Source organism: Radiomyces spectabilis, assembly GCF_025331425.1.
Source record: "Radiomyces spectabilis strain NRRL 2753 chromosome Unknown BYT42scaffold_4, whole genome shotgun sequence".
In the NCBI taxonomy this organism is placed as follows: Eukaryota; Fungi; Mucoromycota; class Mucoromycetes; order Mucorales; family Radiomycetaceae; genus Radiomyces; species Radiomyces spectabilis.
The window spans coordinates 1,105,178-1,121,551 of NW_026251929.1; the positions used below are offsets into that span (position 1 = coordinate 1,105,178).

Sequence of the window (16,374 nt, forward strand, 5' to 3'; positions counted from 1 at the left end):
AGCGCGATAAATAACTTGATTTTTGTCTCGTAAAAGCAATCACTCACTTTGATCGCAGGGACGTACAGAATATATATCAATTTCCAAATACCGGACTTTTTTGAACATTGATGAGAATATTTGTATGCAAAAAGAATTGTGCGTAACTATACACACGTTGGTTATATTTGAGTCTTCAGTTATCATGCTACTGCGTCATGACCCGAGTATAAACAAAACTGAATACTCAAATCAAAATGCTTTCAGATACTTTGTCAATGAACACGTTGCATTTCAGAAAAGAGACAGTACTCTGGTCAGTGAGGACACTCTTGATATTATTTTTATTCAATGATATACGTTATGCTTGAATGAAGGGTGATATGAGTGATGATAGGGAATATGGAGAGTGGCGAAAAGATCAGGGGTTTTTTTTTCATGATAAAGTGATGCAAAAGGGGACAATGAGCTGGGTAGGATACCCCTTCCTTGGGCACCAAGGACTGGATGACGCTCTAGGTATTGTAAATGATTTCTACTTCATCATCGCTGCCAGCTTCCTCACGTTGACGTAAACGCGCTTCAGCTCGCTGGGCACGCACCTCGTTACAGTTGCAGTAGAGGTCGAACAGATCGGGTTCTTCTTCCAAACGCAGATTGGCCTTTTCAGCTGCCTTTTTTCTCGCTTCCTTTAGGTTATCCGAGGATCCACATGCCAAAGGCTTGTCGTGCAAGAATATAACACATTTTTGGCTGTTTTCGTCCGTGCCAGTACTCGTATGGTTGCTAAACAAACACAATGCAATATTAGTTTTTGATCCGGACCGTCCCCATCTAAACGTGGAAGAATCATCGCTTACCGGAACATGAATCCTTCGCAGCCAGCTTGTTGCAACGTCCGTGTGAGTCTTTGGAAAGGATGCACACGAATCAATTCCGGCGTCACGTGCGTATCAAAGAAATTTAAAAACCACTTGTCGAAGAGCTTCTCAATGGGGGCCAGGTTGAAACCCGCATCGACAAAGATGGCCCCAATCATACTTTCCACCACATCGGACAACACTTTTGGAATATTCATATCCGTCCAGTATTCGCCCACCGCCGTGCCATCTTCCTTCATCTGTTGCACCTCTTCGTACGTTTCCTGAATGGCGCGGATCAACGCATTCGAATAGTGGATAATGTGTCGGTGTAAATTGCACTCCAGACAAATGATACCCAGCACACGGTTATTGACACACGACCCCTTCAGATCGGTAATCAGACCAGGAGACGCCGACGGGTATTTTTCAAACAGGTAACGAATAACCAAGAAATCCAGAATAGCGTCGCCCAAGAACTCCAAACGTTGATAACACGGCACAGTCGAATTGGAATTTGGCAAACTTGCGTGGGTCAACGCCTCGACAGCTAGCAGGGGTCGATTGAATTGATATCCACAGATGCCTTCAAGACGGGGAACATCCAATTCGCTCAGCGCTTTCGCTCCCGCACGCTCAGGCACCTTGTCACGGTTGACCAAATAATACGGCATGAAATCATCCCAGCAAGTGATTTCGTCAAAAGGCACCTGCATTTGAATCGCACACCGCAGACCACCGTCCAATCCTTCACTGAGATAAGCCGCTCCCAGCGACGCTTCGACAATATCGGCCAGCGTCTTGTCCGACAGCATGTGTTGTCTCGTCTCCTTCAGACTTTCCTCGGTATCCGTACTGGCAATAAAATGGTGCGGTCGCCAGTACCGACGATTGAACGCTTGCGTACTGACATAACGAGCAATCTTTAATCGCTTGGCTGCCCTGTAAAGAGCACGATTGCAAATCACACGAATACGCAGACAATGCAGCTCACCTTCGTTGGAAAACGGAAAGTTGATGTATAATCGGATTGTCGCAATGAATTTCAACAAGGAATCTGTGTGTATGTGAAAGACAGAGAGAGAAAGAGACACGTATGAGTTAATCCTTTTGGTTGCAAAAATTCTCGCTTTTTGATGTTACCTCCCAAGGTTTCCAATCGTTCATAATCCATGCTCATATTGGCAGACGGCGCGGTGTAGGCTTCCAGCATTAGGGTATCGGTGGCGGGAATCTTGAAACGATTTCGCGCTTCAAAACACAGGAGAAGCGAATCGATGCGGGTCATGATGGCAGGAAACAACAAGGCAGCTTGAAGTACACTGGCTGTCATGGTGAACGTTTTACAAAACTCGGGAATCACGAATGTCGCAGTGGACTTTTTCTCTTTGGGTTCCTGATGCGGGAGCTTGGTCAAGTAATTCATCATTTTCCGTACTCGGCTCACGCGCACCATGGGTTGCTCGGGTTGAGTCAGTTTCAGCGAATACGATTGTTCGTAAAACGCAGCAAAACTTTCAAAACCAGTCTCACGGATCTCCATATCGCTGGGAGGAGGCGAATGCGGATGCATATCGTGACAGACCTCCTTGATATAGTAACGTCGTTGATTGTCCGCGTAATCAATGAGAATCACGTCTTCGAAGCAATTGGGCGCACTCAAATCAAAAGGCACAAACGCAGCCGCGGTGGCGCGTTCCATTTCCGCCCAATCGATCACATTCATGCATGTGTCAACCGAGTCAAGCACCGGCAGTGGTTCATGGCATTTGAAGACAAGTGGCGCAACAAAGTAAGGGAATTCGTCCAACGGACAAGTGAATTGCTTGTTCGTCACCGTCGTACACATGGTTAGCAAAAATTGAGCCAAGAGCTGGATCTTTTCCTCGTCCAACGTAAAAGTAAAGTCGAGAGGATGCACGGCGGCCATGAAAGTTTCGCCGTGGCCATACAATTCGATCCCTGGAAGGCTCGGGAATGGTTTCTTTGTAAACAGTGCCATTCGTCGAACGTGGACCCCGTTGAGTTTTTCGTGCGATAGCCTAACCTCGATCGTCGACAAATACAATGTCGGAATCTCGAATGGTTCTTCTTGTTCCTCTGTCACAAAACGTGACATTCAGTATTTCCATGCGTAAAACACATTGATAGAAATCATTCTTACCATCCGTTGCGTCTTGGGCATTTTCAGCAACCAACGGTTCGGTCATGGTATCGACGGCCTCGGTGATGATATCCACCGTTTTCTGGGAGGCATCCTCGGCAGTCGGGGACTCGCTGATCGTATCTTTTTGTTGTGGTGGTTCGTTTTCCTTGTCTTGGACAGCGATGGGGGCTTGGTCGTGACCCTCGACATGACCTTGCTCTGTTTCGTGGACTTCTTCCTCTTCTTCCTCTTCTTCCTTTTCCCAGAATTTGGGGGAATTTTTTGGATAGTAGTTGCGTCGACGTCGACTACCGATGATGAGACCGTTTTCATCAACTTGGGGCGCCATTTCGCCAAGGTAGTTGGATTTTTGAAATGCCGGAAGCAAGTGATCGGTAAGCGCTTTGTAGCTGTGAAGCTGCGTGCAAGCCGCTAAAGCCGCCAATCGTTTGGCTTGGATTTTGCTTCGCGCGACTTTGGACGTGACCTCGCGTATAGGCGCACTGTTGGGCAGATACAACGTGCAGCAGTAGCCGCCGCCATTGGCAAACACTTCGAAAAGCGGTTGCGGGATACAAAATGCATCCGATGGTAAAGACGCGCAGTAACGATGAATGAGAGGCACCGCGGACTGTTTGGTAATTTTAGCCCCGGTCGACAGCACCAGGTAGCACTCTTCCAGCATATCATCGTCTGAATCGTCTGAATCATACATGCCATCGGCTTCTTCGTCACCTTCATCGTTGCCGTACAGAAACTTGGAGGCCATGTTTCGTTCGGCAGGCAAGGTCTGACAAAAGATTCTCATATCTTCCTCCAATCTCCGGAATTCGTCAATCATTCCCAACTGGCTCATATTGTTGGATTCCGTCAGAATGATATACTTGGAATCACGGCGACGCGCACGACCTCGCGATTGGATATAGTTGATCAGGGTAGTGAAAAAGTCAAAACTAATACCAAACCACATCAAATTTCAATAGATAAATTCAAGTTTGTTCAAACGCGGCCAGCGCGGCCAAAATTACTTACCGAATCACAACATTACAGGGCTGGATATCAAGACCTTCTTCGGCGACATTGGTAGCGATTAGCAAGTTGGTATCACCATCACGGAACTGTCGAATAATTCTGTTTTGTTCGTGAAATTTCATTTGAAAATCGCCTTCGTCTTTGGTGCCGTGGCCTGTCAGCACCGCGCATTTGAGAGATGAGAGCGATTCGGAAGCTTGGATCAAGGCACACAAAGCAATGGCGGTGTGTCTTCGTTCAACAAAAACAATGCCACGGAAATCCTCCATGCGGGTATAAATGGAAAGCACTTTCATAAGCTTGATGACCTTGGGGCTGAACAAGTTGAAATCCGATAGATTCGGATTGTCAGGAGCACCCTTTAAGCTGATATCATAGGCCGCGTTCAACAGATTCTCGGTTTCCAGCGTGCGTTTCTTGCCTTCGTTGGTAAACTTTTTTCGAATCGATTGCAGCATGTCTCGCCACAGACGTTCGGTACACCAGGGCCCCAGATGGTCCAAGGAACTGCCGGCAATCACAAAACATCGATTGTACAGCTCCTCGGATTTTAATTTCTCGTAAAGCGTCCGAAGCGTGGGCGTCAAATCATAACCAGGTGACGGATGATATGCAATGACGATCTCTTTGGGTTTTTGTACTAGACTATTCAGGCTCTCCAAATTGGTCGCGGTATAAATACGGCAGTCTAGGTTATGCTCGAGGTGACTAGGTTCAAAAATTCCCCCAAGAAAAAGTCGTCAATAGAGGTTTGTTCCGGGTGGGAGTCTTTTTTTCGTGGGCTTACGTTGCACTGTATTGTACGTCGGTCTTTGAATGCATGGGCGAAGCGGTCATGCCAAAGATTTTGGGTCGGCCCTCGACGGGACAACAGTCGTAAAATTCACGCATGATCAAATTGTAAGGATGGCGTCGCGTAGCGTGATGACATTCGTCAAAAATAATGAGATTGACCTAGGATTATATATCAATGGAAAAAGACCGACAACAATAGTGTGGAAGAAACAGGTTGATAATTACTTCATCCAGGCTGACAAAACCGTGTCGAAGGGTATCCAAAAAGATCTGGGCCGTCATGACAAAAACGTCGCTTTCCTCAAACAAAAGACGCCAGGTCTTTTCTGTCCAACTATCCACATCCATTTGTCCACAGACATGCTTTACCACGACATCGCAGTTGGCACTAATCACACTCGCTTGCTGGAACACAAGAGGCACACGATCGACAAGAAAAAAAGTCATTTTGGCCTAAATCACAATATGTCAGTTATCAGTGATCCAGTATCATCATCAACCGAAAGGGTTAGTAACCCCTCTACCTTGCGTCTCACGAGACGTTGATCCCGCTCCAATCTCGCCATGTGTTGAATGAGCATAACAGCAATCAGCGTTTTACCACTGCCAGTATCGAGTACGGCAATGATATTCTCGTTCTGGGCCTTCTTGAACAACTCGTACTGATACTCTTTCGGTTGCAGGTATTGTTTGACGGCAGCTTGATCATCGACCATTTCTTCAGGTTCTTCTAATTCGTCGAGATCCAGCTTTTCCTTGACCTCCATCTCAAGTTGATAAGTCGATTTCGTTTTGGCATCGGGTTTGGCTTCAAAGAATTCGGGATCGAGGTACTTTAGCAATCGATCCCTATCACCTTCATTCATTTTGTTCGGAATGGGAATAATGGGCAGCGAGGTTCTGTCCTTGTCCTGCTCATTACACTCCACTACAGCTGCTGCATCGCCAACCATTGATGTGATGCAATTTTATCGGGAAGGCCAAGGCACAAAATAGAACCGCTTTGGAATGGAACCAACTACCAAAAAAAAAAAAAAAAAAAAAAAAAAAAAAAACTGGTAGAAAAAAAAAAAAAAGAAATGTCAATGATTTCGGTGACTTTTTCTCTCCTGCAGATCACTGTTTTATTTACCAAAAAAAAATTTCAACAGCTTTCATTGTTCATTCATTGTGCTGGTTTTTTTTTTTTTTGGTCGTGCTTTCACCTTGCCCATCCTTTTATCCTTTCTCGTTTCCACTATGCACTTCATTCTGTCTATTATGAACAGAGGTTATTCCACTTTCTCAGTAGTTCATAAAAGCTTGCGCTTTCAGGCACATGCGTAACTAGTTTTACAGCCCATCTGGTCATCATAAAACTAATAATACGTTCATGCCATTAACAGATTTCATCGTCGCAAAAGGTCCCTTTTTATTTTCTATACAGGCATCATGAAAAACGACCACGTAATCGAAAGTGAACATGCCCACCATCGTCTGTTATCGTCCCTGGACGTTCTTAATTATTATAGCTTTCTTAATATCAAATAAAAGGAAAATCACCTAGTTACTGGCTGATAAGACTGCATTACAACTAACTAAAAGTTGCATGCGGCGCAACAATGAGCTCAATATAGCATAGAACAAAAAGCTAATCCCAATAACTTTACAATCGTCTTTGTCGGCAGATATCACCTTTTCGGACTTCATCATAGCTTTTGTACATAAGTACCAAAACGTGTAAAGTAATACTTCTCTAAGCAAATCAACAATTGAAAAATCCAATTCACACTCGACCGACAAAAGCAAGACATGCAGTTTTTTTGGCATTAATGAGGCAGATACACCGGACCGTCACGTGACCGTCCGGCAAAGATTGATATATTGCTGTCACGGACTTCAAAAATTTCAGTCAAAAATGTCGCTTTGGCGGAGTGGTTAACGCGGTGCCCTGCTAAGGCATTGTCCTTTGGACGCGCAGGTTCGAATCCTGCAGGCGACGCTCTTTTTTTTTCTTCCGGGCCAAAATTTCCACCAATCAGATTCGTGTTTTTTTTTGAAAAAAATAAAAACGATCATCAACGTCCTGATATACTGACAGGATCACCAGAATGGATAACGAAAAGGTTACGGATAGGAAAGAAGATATTTTTTTATTTTATTAATAGCAAGCCGATGATTTTTTGCATGTCTCTGGGTAATTTTGTAGAAGAGGATAATGGCTGAGGCGGAAAGGCGAAGAGCTGAGAGAGCGGGTAAAACTTCTTTTATAAAAGGATGGTTGTGTTTGGCAAGATCAACATTTTTCTTCGCTTTATTCACAACAAAAGTTCCATGGTCACACTCTCTGCTGGGACTTCAATGGCCAAAGAGGAATCAGGTCAATAGGAATGATGAAACGAGGAAATTAATCTATTTATTCTTTTTGATTTGTGTGGATATTGATCTAAGCGAATGTTATGATAACAAGCCGTACACCCGCTGTGCAATGGATGCCACCTGCTACTGGATGCCGCACTCTTACATTGAGCGACATTCGTCAGACAAAAAGCCTAACGCAATACGGCATAACCTGGGCGAGACTCTTGATGGAACTTTGGTATATTAATGTCAATACTCTGGCATACCATGAAACACTTTTAATGAACAAAGCAGCACTCATTGACCCCCTCCGTTCTGTCCCGCCCAAGGTTATGATAGATCTACAAAGATGTGTGGGAATGTTGGGTATTTAAAAAAAAAATGAGTTAGTAAGCTCTTTGGTTGATTCAAATTTCGTTGAGATATTTTACCTTTGATGTTTGATGCAGCAGATACCGAGGGCTTCCCGACCGAAATAAAGAAAGGATACAAATATAAAAAAAAAAAGTAAATACAATAGGTGCGTCTGTAAAAACCCCCTGAAAACCCTGTGGGAAAAAAAGGAGGAAAAGACTGCAAGAAGACTATTCACTAAAATACAAAATACATACTACAACTACAAAATAAAATGGTCGGGAAGAAATATCGAAAGCGATACCACGGGAAGCAATCCATATGAGAGGAACCTGGGGAGGACGCGTCAGCGTTTCCCAATGAAAAAGAGAGTCACACCACCGACGATGCCTTTGACGACAAAAACCGGATTGGCCACAATCTGGTGCCCGAACAAAGTAGAAAGGTTTTGGAGGGATGGATGGCTTGAATGGCTTGCCAGGCAAAAGAAAACCGGAGAGAAAACCAAAAGCTAAAGACAGAATAGAGAAAAAGGACAGGTAAATTTTTTCTTGTCGAAAAACGGATAGTCGTATCACACAAAAGGTACCTTTTTTCATAATAATCGAATCGACCGGATCAGATACACGCCATAGTCTGAATGATGGATGATGGATGCAATGATAGTGAGGGATTTCCAGGCAAACAGAAGAGATGCAAAACTAAAGAAGAAGAAAAAATTCGGACAAAAATATGTGATTTTCCATGGATGAAACAATAGTCACCTCACTGATGCATGAATGATGAGCTACACAGATCGAAGCATATCTGCTCCATGTATCATTCGATTACTGAAGAGAATGAAAGGGCATATACAGTATAACTGACAGATAACCCAAATTAAATGATGCTACAAAACACCAGATCGTCGTATCGTCAATCACCTTTCTTCAAAAAAGAGCTCCACTCACATTTTATGTGAACGGCGACGATGCTCTGTTTGACCACAACTGGCGCAAACGGCATCTTGCTGCTGATTGTTTCGCCTATTATCGTGAAAGTGGGCAGCGAGGCATGGTTGAAAGATGAAAAAAAGGTTTAACAGGTCTTGATAACTTAGTGTAGATCATGTGATTTACAAAATCGCTAATTTTTCAAAGATTTTAATTATGATAAGAACGTAAACTCATATGAAAGGGAGGCTACGGTCATGGCGCATAATGTCTAAGCAAAATTTGATGCTGCATTCTAAAGAGTATTACAAGGCGACTTTACGCAGGTAATCGCGAAAGGAGTTAACCAGAAAATGACTACAACAGATTCAAGTCCGCTATGTTGGATCCAGATTTGCACCTGGACTAACCGTAAGGTCAGAACGCGATTACTTTAAGACAACATTTATATATAAATGGATTAGAAGGTTATTCAGAAATCCATCGCAGACCAGAAATTTACGCATTGCAGTTAGTGGAACGTATATCATCGTCCAGGCTTCATTTAGTTACAGGTAGTATTTCTCAATCAATGGAGAATATTTATATCGTAGGGCGTCCTTGCAGTGTAGGTTGAAGACATACCTGGCATGTGCCTGAAGGGGTCGTTTACAAAGACCAGAAACGAAAACGAGACGAATATTTCTTGACCCAAACGAATTGATTTAACAAACGTAGCAAAGAATTCACATTGTTTTCGTCTTATAAAAGCAATTCAAGGGAGTAAACAGCCAAGAGAAGCACCAAGAGAATTTTTGGTAGGTAATAATCAATGGCTAATACTGTAACTGGTTTTTCAATATCCATATGCATACCACAAGTGATTGATATCCGCAATGAAGACCATTAAGGGCATGCCCACACTCGATATTGCTCGTGGGGATCATACGCAGGCAAGGCCAAGGGAATATACAATAGGATAATGTACACAGGATGTTATACGTTTCCGTGTATGCTGGTGCCAAGAACATTTTATATTATCTGTCTTTATATTAAAGATCAGTGCCTTTCAGATAAAGTGACTTCGCATCGTTTCCTCTTCCATTGGATCTCGCAAGCAGGCAGTCTAATGTAACTCCAAAGACTTAAAAGACTAAGAAAATCAGGGTTATCGTTTTTACTTTTTTGGTCTATTCCATTAAATACAAATTAAGTGTCTGTACAGAAAACAAAATATTATAGTACAATTTATGATACATTAATGACGGCAGTTTTGCCGTCGATCCATGCAGCGTGCCATGCTTTGAAGCGTTCCATGACAACGAAGGTGATGGTGGTTTGAGGGCCGAGACGGATAAAGGCCGGCGTCCAACCTTTGAAAAAGGCCCGGAGACCTTCAGCTTTGTACATCTGCGCCATGATATTCAGTGAGGACAATTTGCGATCAGCTGCACTGGAAGACATGATTCGTGTTTTGATGACATCCACAGGAGAGCACACGGTGGTTGCAACAAAACCCTAAGAAATACCACCTGTCAGAACCTTTTTTTGCCCAATCCAAAAAAAAAGCCCCAATCACAGTAAAGATAGAGGTGTACACTTACTGCCATGACGCTGGAAAGAAAGTGAAGGCCCAGACCGTCGGATATGAAGGTTTGGGTTAAGAAAAAGTTTTTAAAGATATCGTAAGAAACACATTGGGAGGAAGTGACGAGAATAGCACGGCTGATATTAGGACCGATACCGCGGAAGAGAGAAGAAATGCCTTCTTCTTTGCTCATACGTATGATACCGTCCAAAGCATGCTTGTAATGTCGACGTTGATGAGGCGGCAGTTGACCGTCGTTTTGCATTCGTACATTGACAATGTCGCCTGGGTTCCCGCATGCACCGCCCATGGCTCCTGCAGTAGTGGAGCACGCCAACAAGTGCCACACGGTGGGATCTGTGGGGAGGATGTCACACAAGGAGGAGTTAGAAAAAAAAAGGACGAATACCATTGGATCAATGGGGCCAAAAAGACTCACGTTCCGTTTTCGATTGCACCATTTGCTTCAACTTGTCATAAGCACCAAATCGAACGGTAGAATACGTCGCTTGACGTAACAGACTAGCTGACAGACCAGCATACAAACGAATCAATCCCTCATTCTTTCCAATGGCTATCATGGTCGCCAGCATCGACGCTCGGTGGATTCCTTTAGTGGTTTGAAGGCGGACTTTGGCAAGATCAAAAGGATGTACGACACAAGTAGCCACACACGAAGCCGCCCCACCAAAATAAAAAGGCGTTGACCTTGCCACACTGGTCATGATTTACGAAGCGTTGGATAAAGAAAGACGAAAGAGAAAAAAGAGAAACCGGTATCCAAAGGATCCAGGAGATGTAAAATTTTAAAAGAAAAGGGAACAAAAAAAGTGATTCATCCAGGTCCAAAACATACCCCGTTTTGTGTCTCTGCGTCAAGGCACGGGCCAGCTCGTCATTGGGTGAGAGCGAGTTGCAGAGGACGACATTTTGCGTCAGCATAATTTCCTTTTTTGTAAAATTTTATCGGCCGGTTTCTCGGAGTTTCCCGTTTTTGTTTTTTGGTTGACCTGTCCTTTGGGGGTGGACGATTCGAATTACAGCCCCTGTATGCAAGCAAGCAGCCAAATCGACTCCTTACAGCACTGCTAAGCCTCATCGCACATACATATCCCAACGTTGCTCAATACACGATGCATACAGTTCTTTGTTGACGGTCATCGTCAACTCATTCTATATAAATAGTCTCAAGAAGATCGTATAGGGTCATTTCCAGCCGGCCGCAAATATTTTTTTCTCCACAAGCAAAAACTATAGAATAAAAAGATCAGGAGCCTAACCCGTAGAAAGTCAAATGGAGCAGGTGGGCAAACCATCCGTGGCTCGACAGTAATAGCAACATGTGCGTGGTGGTGACAAGTAAGCAAACGATGAGCTGCTTTATTGTGCTGTATGTCCAAGGTCTTGGTTGAAAAAAAAAAAAAAAAAAAGAAATAATGTAAAAATGGGTAAGTGGGGGAAATTCTCTGCAAATACGGATTACACACTGTTCTTTTGGGTCCATGCATGTTGACTGGAAGGACAGACAAACCGTTTTTTAAATTACGACGGCCTGAAAACTGGAAAAATCAAAACCGAGTCATGGGCAACCGAATTTTTTAATCATCTTCATCTTCGTCGTCCAAATCGTAGTTATCATCGTCTGCATCAAAATCACTGGCATCGCCTGATTCGTACCAACTAACAATTGCCACAGTGTTAAGGTCCATCGTAACCTTGCTCTCCCGCGACAATCTCCGCCTTTACTTACAAGTTGTCGTCTTCTTCTATTTCTAAAGGTGCTGCAATCATGAAATCCTTTTCTGATTGTGGCATTTTGAATCCAGGAGGGATATCTTTTTTGGAAATCTCGACTTGATCTGTGGAAAAAAAAAGAAAGTGCAAGGAACAGCGTCAGCCCGTGGGTTTGCATTTATCGTCTAGCACGCCATTCTTACTTTTTACTATGCTGTCGTACAATTCACGATCTTTGCGATAGGCGACCTAATAACGACACTTGAGTTAGAAATCATGCTAACCACCAGTATAAAAAAAAAAAAAAAGAATCCCATATTTACCCCCGCATCGACGTTGGCTGGACTTGAGCAGTTGGGATCGGCAAGCAATGAAATAATGGACATCAAAACACCTGCCAAGTAACCGGATGAGACATACTGAAGCATGAACAAATAAGGGATGCAAAAAAAAAGAAAAGATGATACTTACTTTCAACTGACTGATAATACATTGCAGGCAATGATACCTTTTATTAGCCCGACCGAATAAAAATGGTACCTTTTTTGTTACAAGACAAAAGTCTTACCTGTGTTGGATTCCAACGTTCCTAATGCATGACATGAGTATTACCATACCAACAGTCAAAAAGTTCACATGATCTCACTTACTTCCGCCTTTTCTCCGCTGATGGGATCATCCCCTGGAGGATGTAATATGGATATACAAAGTCTACCGTCCAAGTACACTGCGCAAAAGAAAATCATTTAAAAAAACGTTGGTAAAGAAGATGTGCCGATAGAGACTTACCATTTGGATGATAGAAGTCACGATCGAATCTGAATGTGGGAGGATTGAATGGGTAATCTGGGGGAAACGCCATGGTTGCCTATTGATGGAATGAGAAGGAAAAAAAAAGATGAGCTGCATGATTCCAAGGCAATTGCAAGACCTTCTTTTTTTCTCATCGGATATTACTTTGAAATAGCCGCCTTCGTAAATGGTTTTAGGTGATCCAATGATGGCGACATCCCTTGAATTATGCAAAGTGATAATTTTCTTTTAATTTAGTGACATAAATCCTCAGGGCTTGTCTGTTGCTATCAGGGACACTACTACGTACCAGACAAATATATTGTCATCCTTCAAGTCGACAGCAAACCCCGGTACGGGATTCCGCGTTAATTCTATTCGAGACAAAGCAAACCTAGGGTCAATACCGATGGTTGAACAAAAAAAAAAAGACATGACCCGTCACACTGGTTGAATGGTAGTCCCAGTTCAAATGGGTCCAATGCAATGGGGAAAAAAGAGGACCATGGGGTTCCTTTACCTTTGAACTGACGCTGGAGAATATTTGCAGCAGAAGATGCCATGAGGAAAAGGGAATTAGTGAGTGAAGAACAAAACAAAAGTGAATGAGGAGTGAATTTAGAATGCGGAGAAAAGAGAGAGAGAGAGAGAGAGGGAAAAAAAAGAGAGAATAGAGAGAGAAGGCAAGAGAAAAGGGGAGTAGCAGCCGTCCTTTGGGTCCGGTGTGAATGGCCAGTTTGTGACTTGGGTTTTTGTATTTTTCGGATCGACGCTCCGCTTTTGTTCATTTGTTGTATGAACTGAATGGTCGGTTTTTTTGTTGCGAAAAAAAAGGTGGGCTGAGTGGAGTTTTAAACCAATCAATTTCATGCGATGGTGAAATTTAGGCTTTTTCTGAGTTTTTTTTCTTTTCTCTCTTGGTTTTCGCTCTTTTTTTGTTATTTTCTTTTTTTTTCGTTTTTCGATTGTTTTTTATTATTATTTGAAAAGATGATCTCGTCAAGTTCTTCAAATGCCGAACAACCTGTTTATTACATTGATTGTGATCAGTACTATGTCGGTGATGAACCGCCTATATTATCGGTGCGTCGAGATTCAGTCAAGCCGCCTATTGTTATCTTGACGGGAACGCGGACTTCAGCCCCTGTTCCGAGTGTGTAGCCAATGTTTTTTCTTTCTTGTTGTCCTTTTTTGTACACATGGATTTATATGATTCAGAAACAAGACCATACAGACCTCATTGTTCTAATATCCCGCTCCTTCTTTTTTTTTCTTCTTCACAAGCCATCCAGGATGAACGCATGCACCGAGAACACAGTATTATTTTACTAGATCAACGTACACCGGCAGCTGATCGAGCCGGTCTGGATGAACCCGCGGGATCCACAGGTCCAAATCACCATCCTTCTTCCTCCATGCATCCTTTTCCCGGTGGTAGTATGGGAGGCGGGCCAGGCGGCCCAGGACCAGGCGGACCTCGTGGCGGCTTACCAGGTGGTGGTGGACACTATGGTTCGATTCCTCCCATGCCTTGGCCCATGTTTCCACCGATGGGCGATCCGGCAGGCCTACAGATGCAAATGCCGAGGCCAATGCCAACGCCGTGGGTGCCTGGTCACCGACCGGATATGTTGTCTCATGGTCCTCTGCAACCGCCGTTGTTTCCCGGGCAATTATCACATGGTATGAGCCCGGCTGGCATGACCCATCCATTGGGATCGCCTTTCAATCTGAACCCGCATTTACCCTTTGCTTTAAATGAGGCTCCTCCGTTTCATGCTTACCCAACACCTCCTTTTCATCCCGAATATCCATCGCCCTTTTCAGGCTCCCCCGTCTTCCGTCCACGGGAACCTCGCTTGTCAGGATGGCCATCGCCACATCATGAATGGCCCATGCGAGCCTCATCGATGCGATCCAGTCACTCTCCTTCTGTTCACGCTCCTCCTCCTCCGCCTCCACCGCTTGGGTCCATGCGCATGCCATCGTCAGCTTCTTCTCCACGAATGCCTTCCAAGTTACGTCGTTCACTCAGCGATCGTGTCGTCCCAACCCATCGACAGTATGCATCGCCATCCGCGTACCATCCACCTCATGAAAAACCCCGCAGTCGGTCCACACGAAAAAATGTTCGTTTCCTTGGAAACAGACGCGATGATTCCATCACCCTAGGTTACCCCTCCGATTCCGATCGTGAATAACTTATACCATACGAAACATTCATTGCCATGACGAAAAAATAATAATAATATCGACTGCCATTCTGTTACAGCGGCTAGTGTTCTTTTTTTAGGGGAAACTTGTCGTCACTTGCACTACCTTGGCGCTGTATCGAATTACCCAAAAAAGACAATGTTATTACTCTCTACTGAACTATAAAAAACAAGCACAAGTTAGACCCTCCAGGTGGGTCGTTGACCATTATCACAGGAGCCAATTTTGGTTATATGGATATAGAATAAATAATCCAATCCTATATACGGACGGATATCTATTTGTAGTCATTTTTTTGATATTCGTGAAACGATAAAGAGATGGCGACCAGATTTTTAAATAAGTCATGAATTGATGGAGCGATGAATGGTGAATGATACCATTCTTTTTTATTTTATTTGGTAAGGGCTTAAAAGAGGAAGAAGCCGCTTTGGTTGTTTGCAGCAACGAACTTGCAGTGTGGCAGTGTGGAGAAATGGCATGGCCATGTTCCGTCCGCGTTGCATAAAGACAATGTTACACTGAGATTGCCAAGGGAAATGACGCTCAGACGCTCCTTTTTTTTTGTTACCGGATCTTCTTTGGAGCCAGCGTACCACAGTGACTGTGGTCTTGTGCGATCGTCCATCCTACCCACTTGCACCAGAAATCAGGGCTGCGAATGCATACCATCACAAAACAGGGACCAACTGTTCATCCAGTGAAAGTTGCAAGTGTACAGCGTGTGGCCGATCCTGTTTCGAAAAAATAGGTGATGAACAACTGCGGCAATCATTGGTACGAGCTGGCCACCAGGGGCCACCACGTCATGGCGTTATAGTTTTGACCAATGAGACGGCGCGGAGAGTGAAATCCAGTTGTTGGCAAGGTGGTATGTTGAAGGCTATATGAGGTCACCCTTTTTCGGAAAAAGATGGAGAGAAGCCATCGATGAATGTAGATAAGTGCCCAATAAAATGTTGATGATGCTGTGGTTACAGATGGGGAAAAATAACTTGTCTGACCTTTGTTCGTTTTATTCCGTTATTCCCAATTCGCAACCCCAAAAAGGCTGGGGGATTCAAAATTTTTGGATTGGTAAAAAGAAATGGCAGCAATTTTTTTGTTTATTGTTTTTTTTCCTCTGGTTCATTTTCTGTGCACGGAAAGAAAAAGAGAAGCGGCTGTGCATTGACGAAAAGCAACTTCCCTTTGGACGACTAATTCTTTGGTGCTCATTGTCGAATTGACCAGCATCATCTTTTGATCAAACCTTGTTTCTCCACCTTTGAAGCTACTGGTATGTCATGGGGAGTCATGGTGACAGGATAGGAAGGCCAGGGAAGAAAAGGAGGAAGGAAACGGAGACGTGGATCATCAGACGTGGCTGGGCGAGCGATGTCAACGTCATTCACGAAAAAAGTGTCATGTCACGCCCCACGAGACCCCATGTCAATTATGGGTGGATGGTCTCATGGAGTAGCTGTGCGGTGTGGAAAAGAGGGAAAACAGAGAGAAAAAAGAAAAAGGGGTCGCATCAGTCATCTGAACTTTTTTCAAGATTGACCATGCAATCCTGTGGAGGGAGTGAGTGGCAGGTGGCATGGCCTGACATGGAAAAAAAGAGGAGATTGGCAACAGTTAATTGAC

The 16,374-nt window shown here is 43.9% G+C and overlaps 4 protein-coding genes and 1 non-coding gene across 5 annotated transcripts; 2 read left to right on the forward strand and 3 right to left on the reverse strand.

The window, feature by feature from the left end:
- Positions 1–282: 282 nt before the first annotated feature.
- BYT42DRAFT_562935 (dicer-2 protein) lies at positions 283–5,829 on the reverse strand. Its single transcript, XM_051567527.1, has 8 exons — positions 5,337–5,829; positions 5,038–5,265; positions 4,805–4,971; positions 4,018–4,725; positions 3,004–3,938; positions 1,983–2,939; positions 840–1,896; positions 283–765 (listed from the first exon to the last, which is right to left on the reverse strand). The coding sequence occupies exons 1-8, from the start codon at positions 5,763–5,765 to the stop codon at positions 495–497; spliced, it is 4,752 nt and encodes a 1,583-aa protein (XP_051425259.1). The 5' UTR covers positions 5,766–5,829; the 3' UTR covers positions 283–494.
- Positions 5,830–6,711: 882 nt separating this feature from the next.
- On the forward strand, positions 6,712–6,793 carry BYT42DRAFT_t55. Its single transcript has one exon. It is a non-coding gene; the product is annotated as a tRNA-Ser (tRNA).
- Positions 6,794–9,665: 2,872 nt separating this feature from the next.
- Positions 9,666–10,730, reverse strand: BYT42DRAFT_492980 (mitochondrial carrier domain-containing protein; the record flags this gene model as incomplete). The annotated part of the gene is made up of 3 exons (XM_051564186.1): positions 9,666–9,935; positions 10,022–10,362; positions 10,445–10,730. 3 exons carry the CDS (start codon positions 10,728–10,730, stop codon positions 9,666–9,668), a joined length of 897 nt encoding a protein of 298 aa, XP_051425260.1.
- Positions 10,731–11,416: 686 nt separating this feature from the next.
- Positions 11,417–13,237, reverse strand: BYT42DRAFT_529680 (ubiquitin-conjugating enzyme/RWD-like protein). Its single transcript, XM_051565395.1, has 11 exons — positions 13,052–13,237; positions 12,842–12,905; positions 12,697–12,751; positions 12,529–12,607; positions 12,390–12,466; positions 12,308–12,328; positions 12,211–12,220; positions 12,063–12,133; positions 11,943–11,988; positions 11,756–11,864; positions 11,417–11,685 (listed from the first exon to the last, which is right to left on the reverse strand). Exons 1-11 carry the CDS (start codon positions 13,092–13,094, stop codon positions 11,604–11,606), a joined length of 657 nt encoding a protein of 218 aa, XP_051425261.1. The 5' UTR covers positions 13,095–13,237; the 3' UTR covers positions 11,417–11,603.
- A 201-nt stretch (positions 13,238–13,438) lies between these two features.
- BYT42DRAFT_562951 (uncharacterized protein) lies at positions 13,439–15,089 on the forward strand. Its single transcript, XM_051567528.1, has one exon. The coding sequence runs from the start codon at positions 13,731–13,733 to the stop codon at positions 14,730–14,732; it is 1,002 nt and encodes a 333-aa protein (XP_051425262.1). The 5' UTR covers positions 13,439–13,730; the 3' UTR covers positions 14,733–15,089.
- The last annotated feature ends 1,285 nt before the right edge of the window (positions 15,090–16,374 follow it).

Coding starts and splice junctions, on each gene's coding strand:
- BYT42DRAFT_562951 (XM_051567528.1), top strand. CDS start 13,731: ATGGATTTATATGATTCAGAAACAAGACCATACAGACCTCATTGTTCT.
- BYT42DRAFT_562935 (XM_051567527.1), bottom strand. CDS start 5,765: ATGGTTGGCGATGCAGCAGCTGTAGTGGAGTGTAATGAGCAGGACAAG. Junction 4,972..5,037: donor GTTTTGTCAGCCTGGATGAA/GTAATTATCAAC, acceptor ATATAATCCTAG/GTCAATCTCATTATTTTTGA. Junction 1,897..1,982: donor ACGATTGGAAACCTTGGGAG/GTAACATCAAAA, acceptor ACATACACACAG/ATTCCTTGTTGAAATTCATT.
- BYT42DRAFT_529680 (XM_051565395.1), bottom strand. CDS start 13,094: ATGGCATCTTCTGCTGCAAATATTCTCCAGCGTCAGTTCAAAG. Junction 12,608..12,696: donor ACGAAGGCGGCTATTTCAAA/GTAATATCCGAT, acceptor TTCCATCAATAG/GCAACCATGGCGTTTCCCCC. Junction 12,329..12,389: donor TCAGCGGAGAAAAGGCGGAA/GTAAGTGAGATC, acceptor GTCATGCATTAG/GAACGTTGGAATCCAACACA.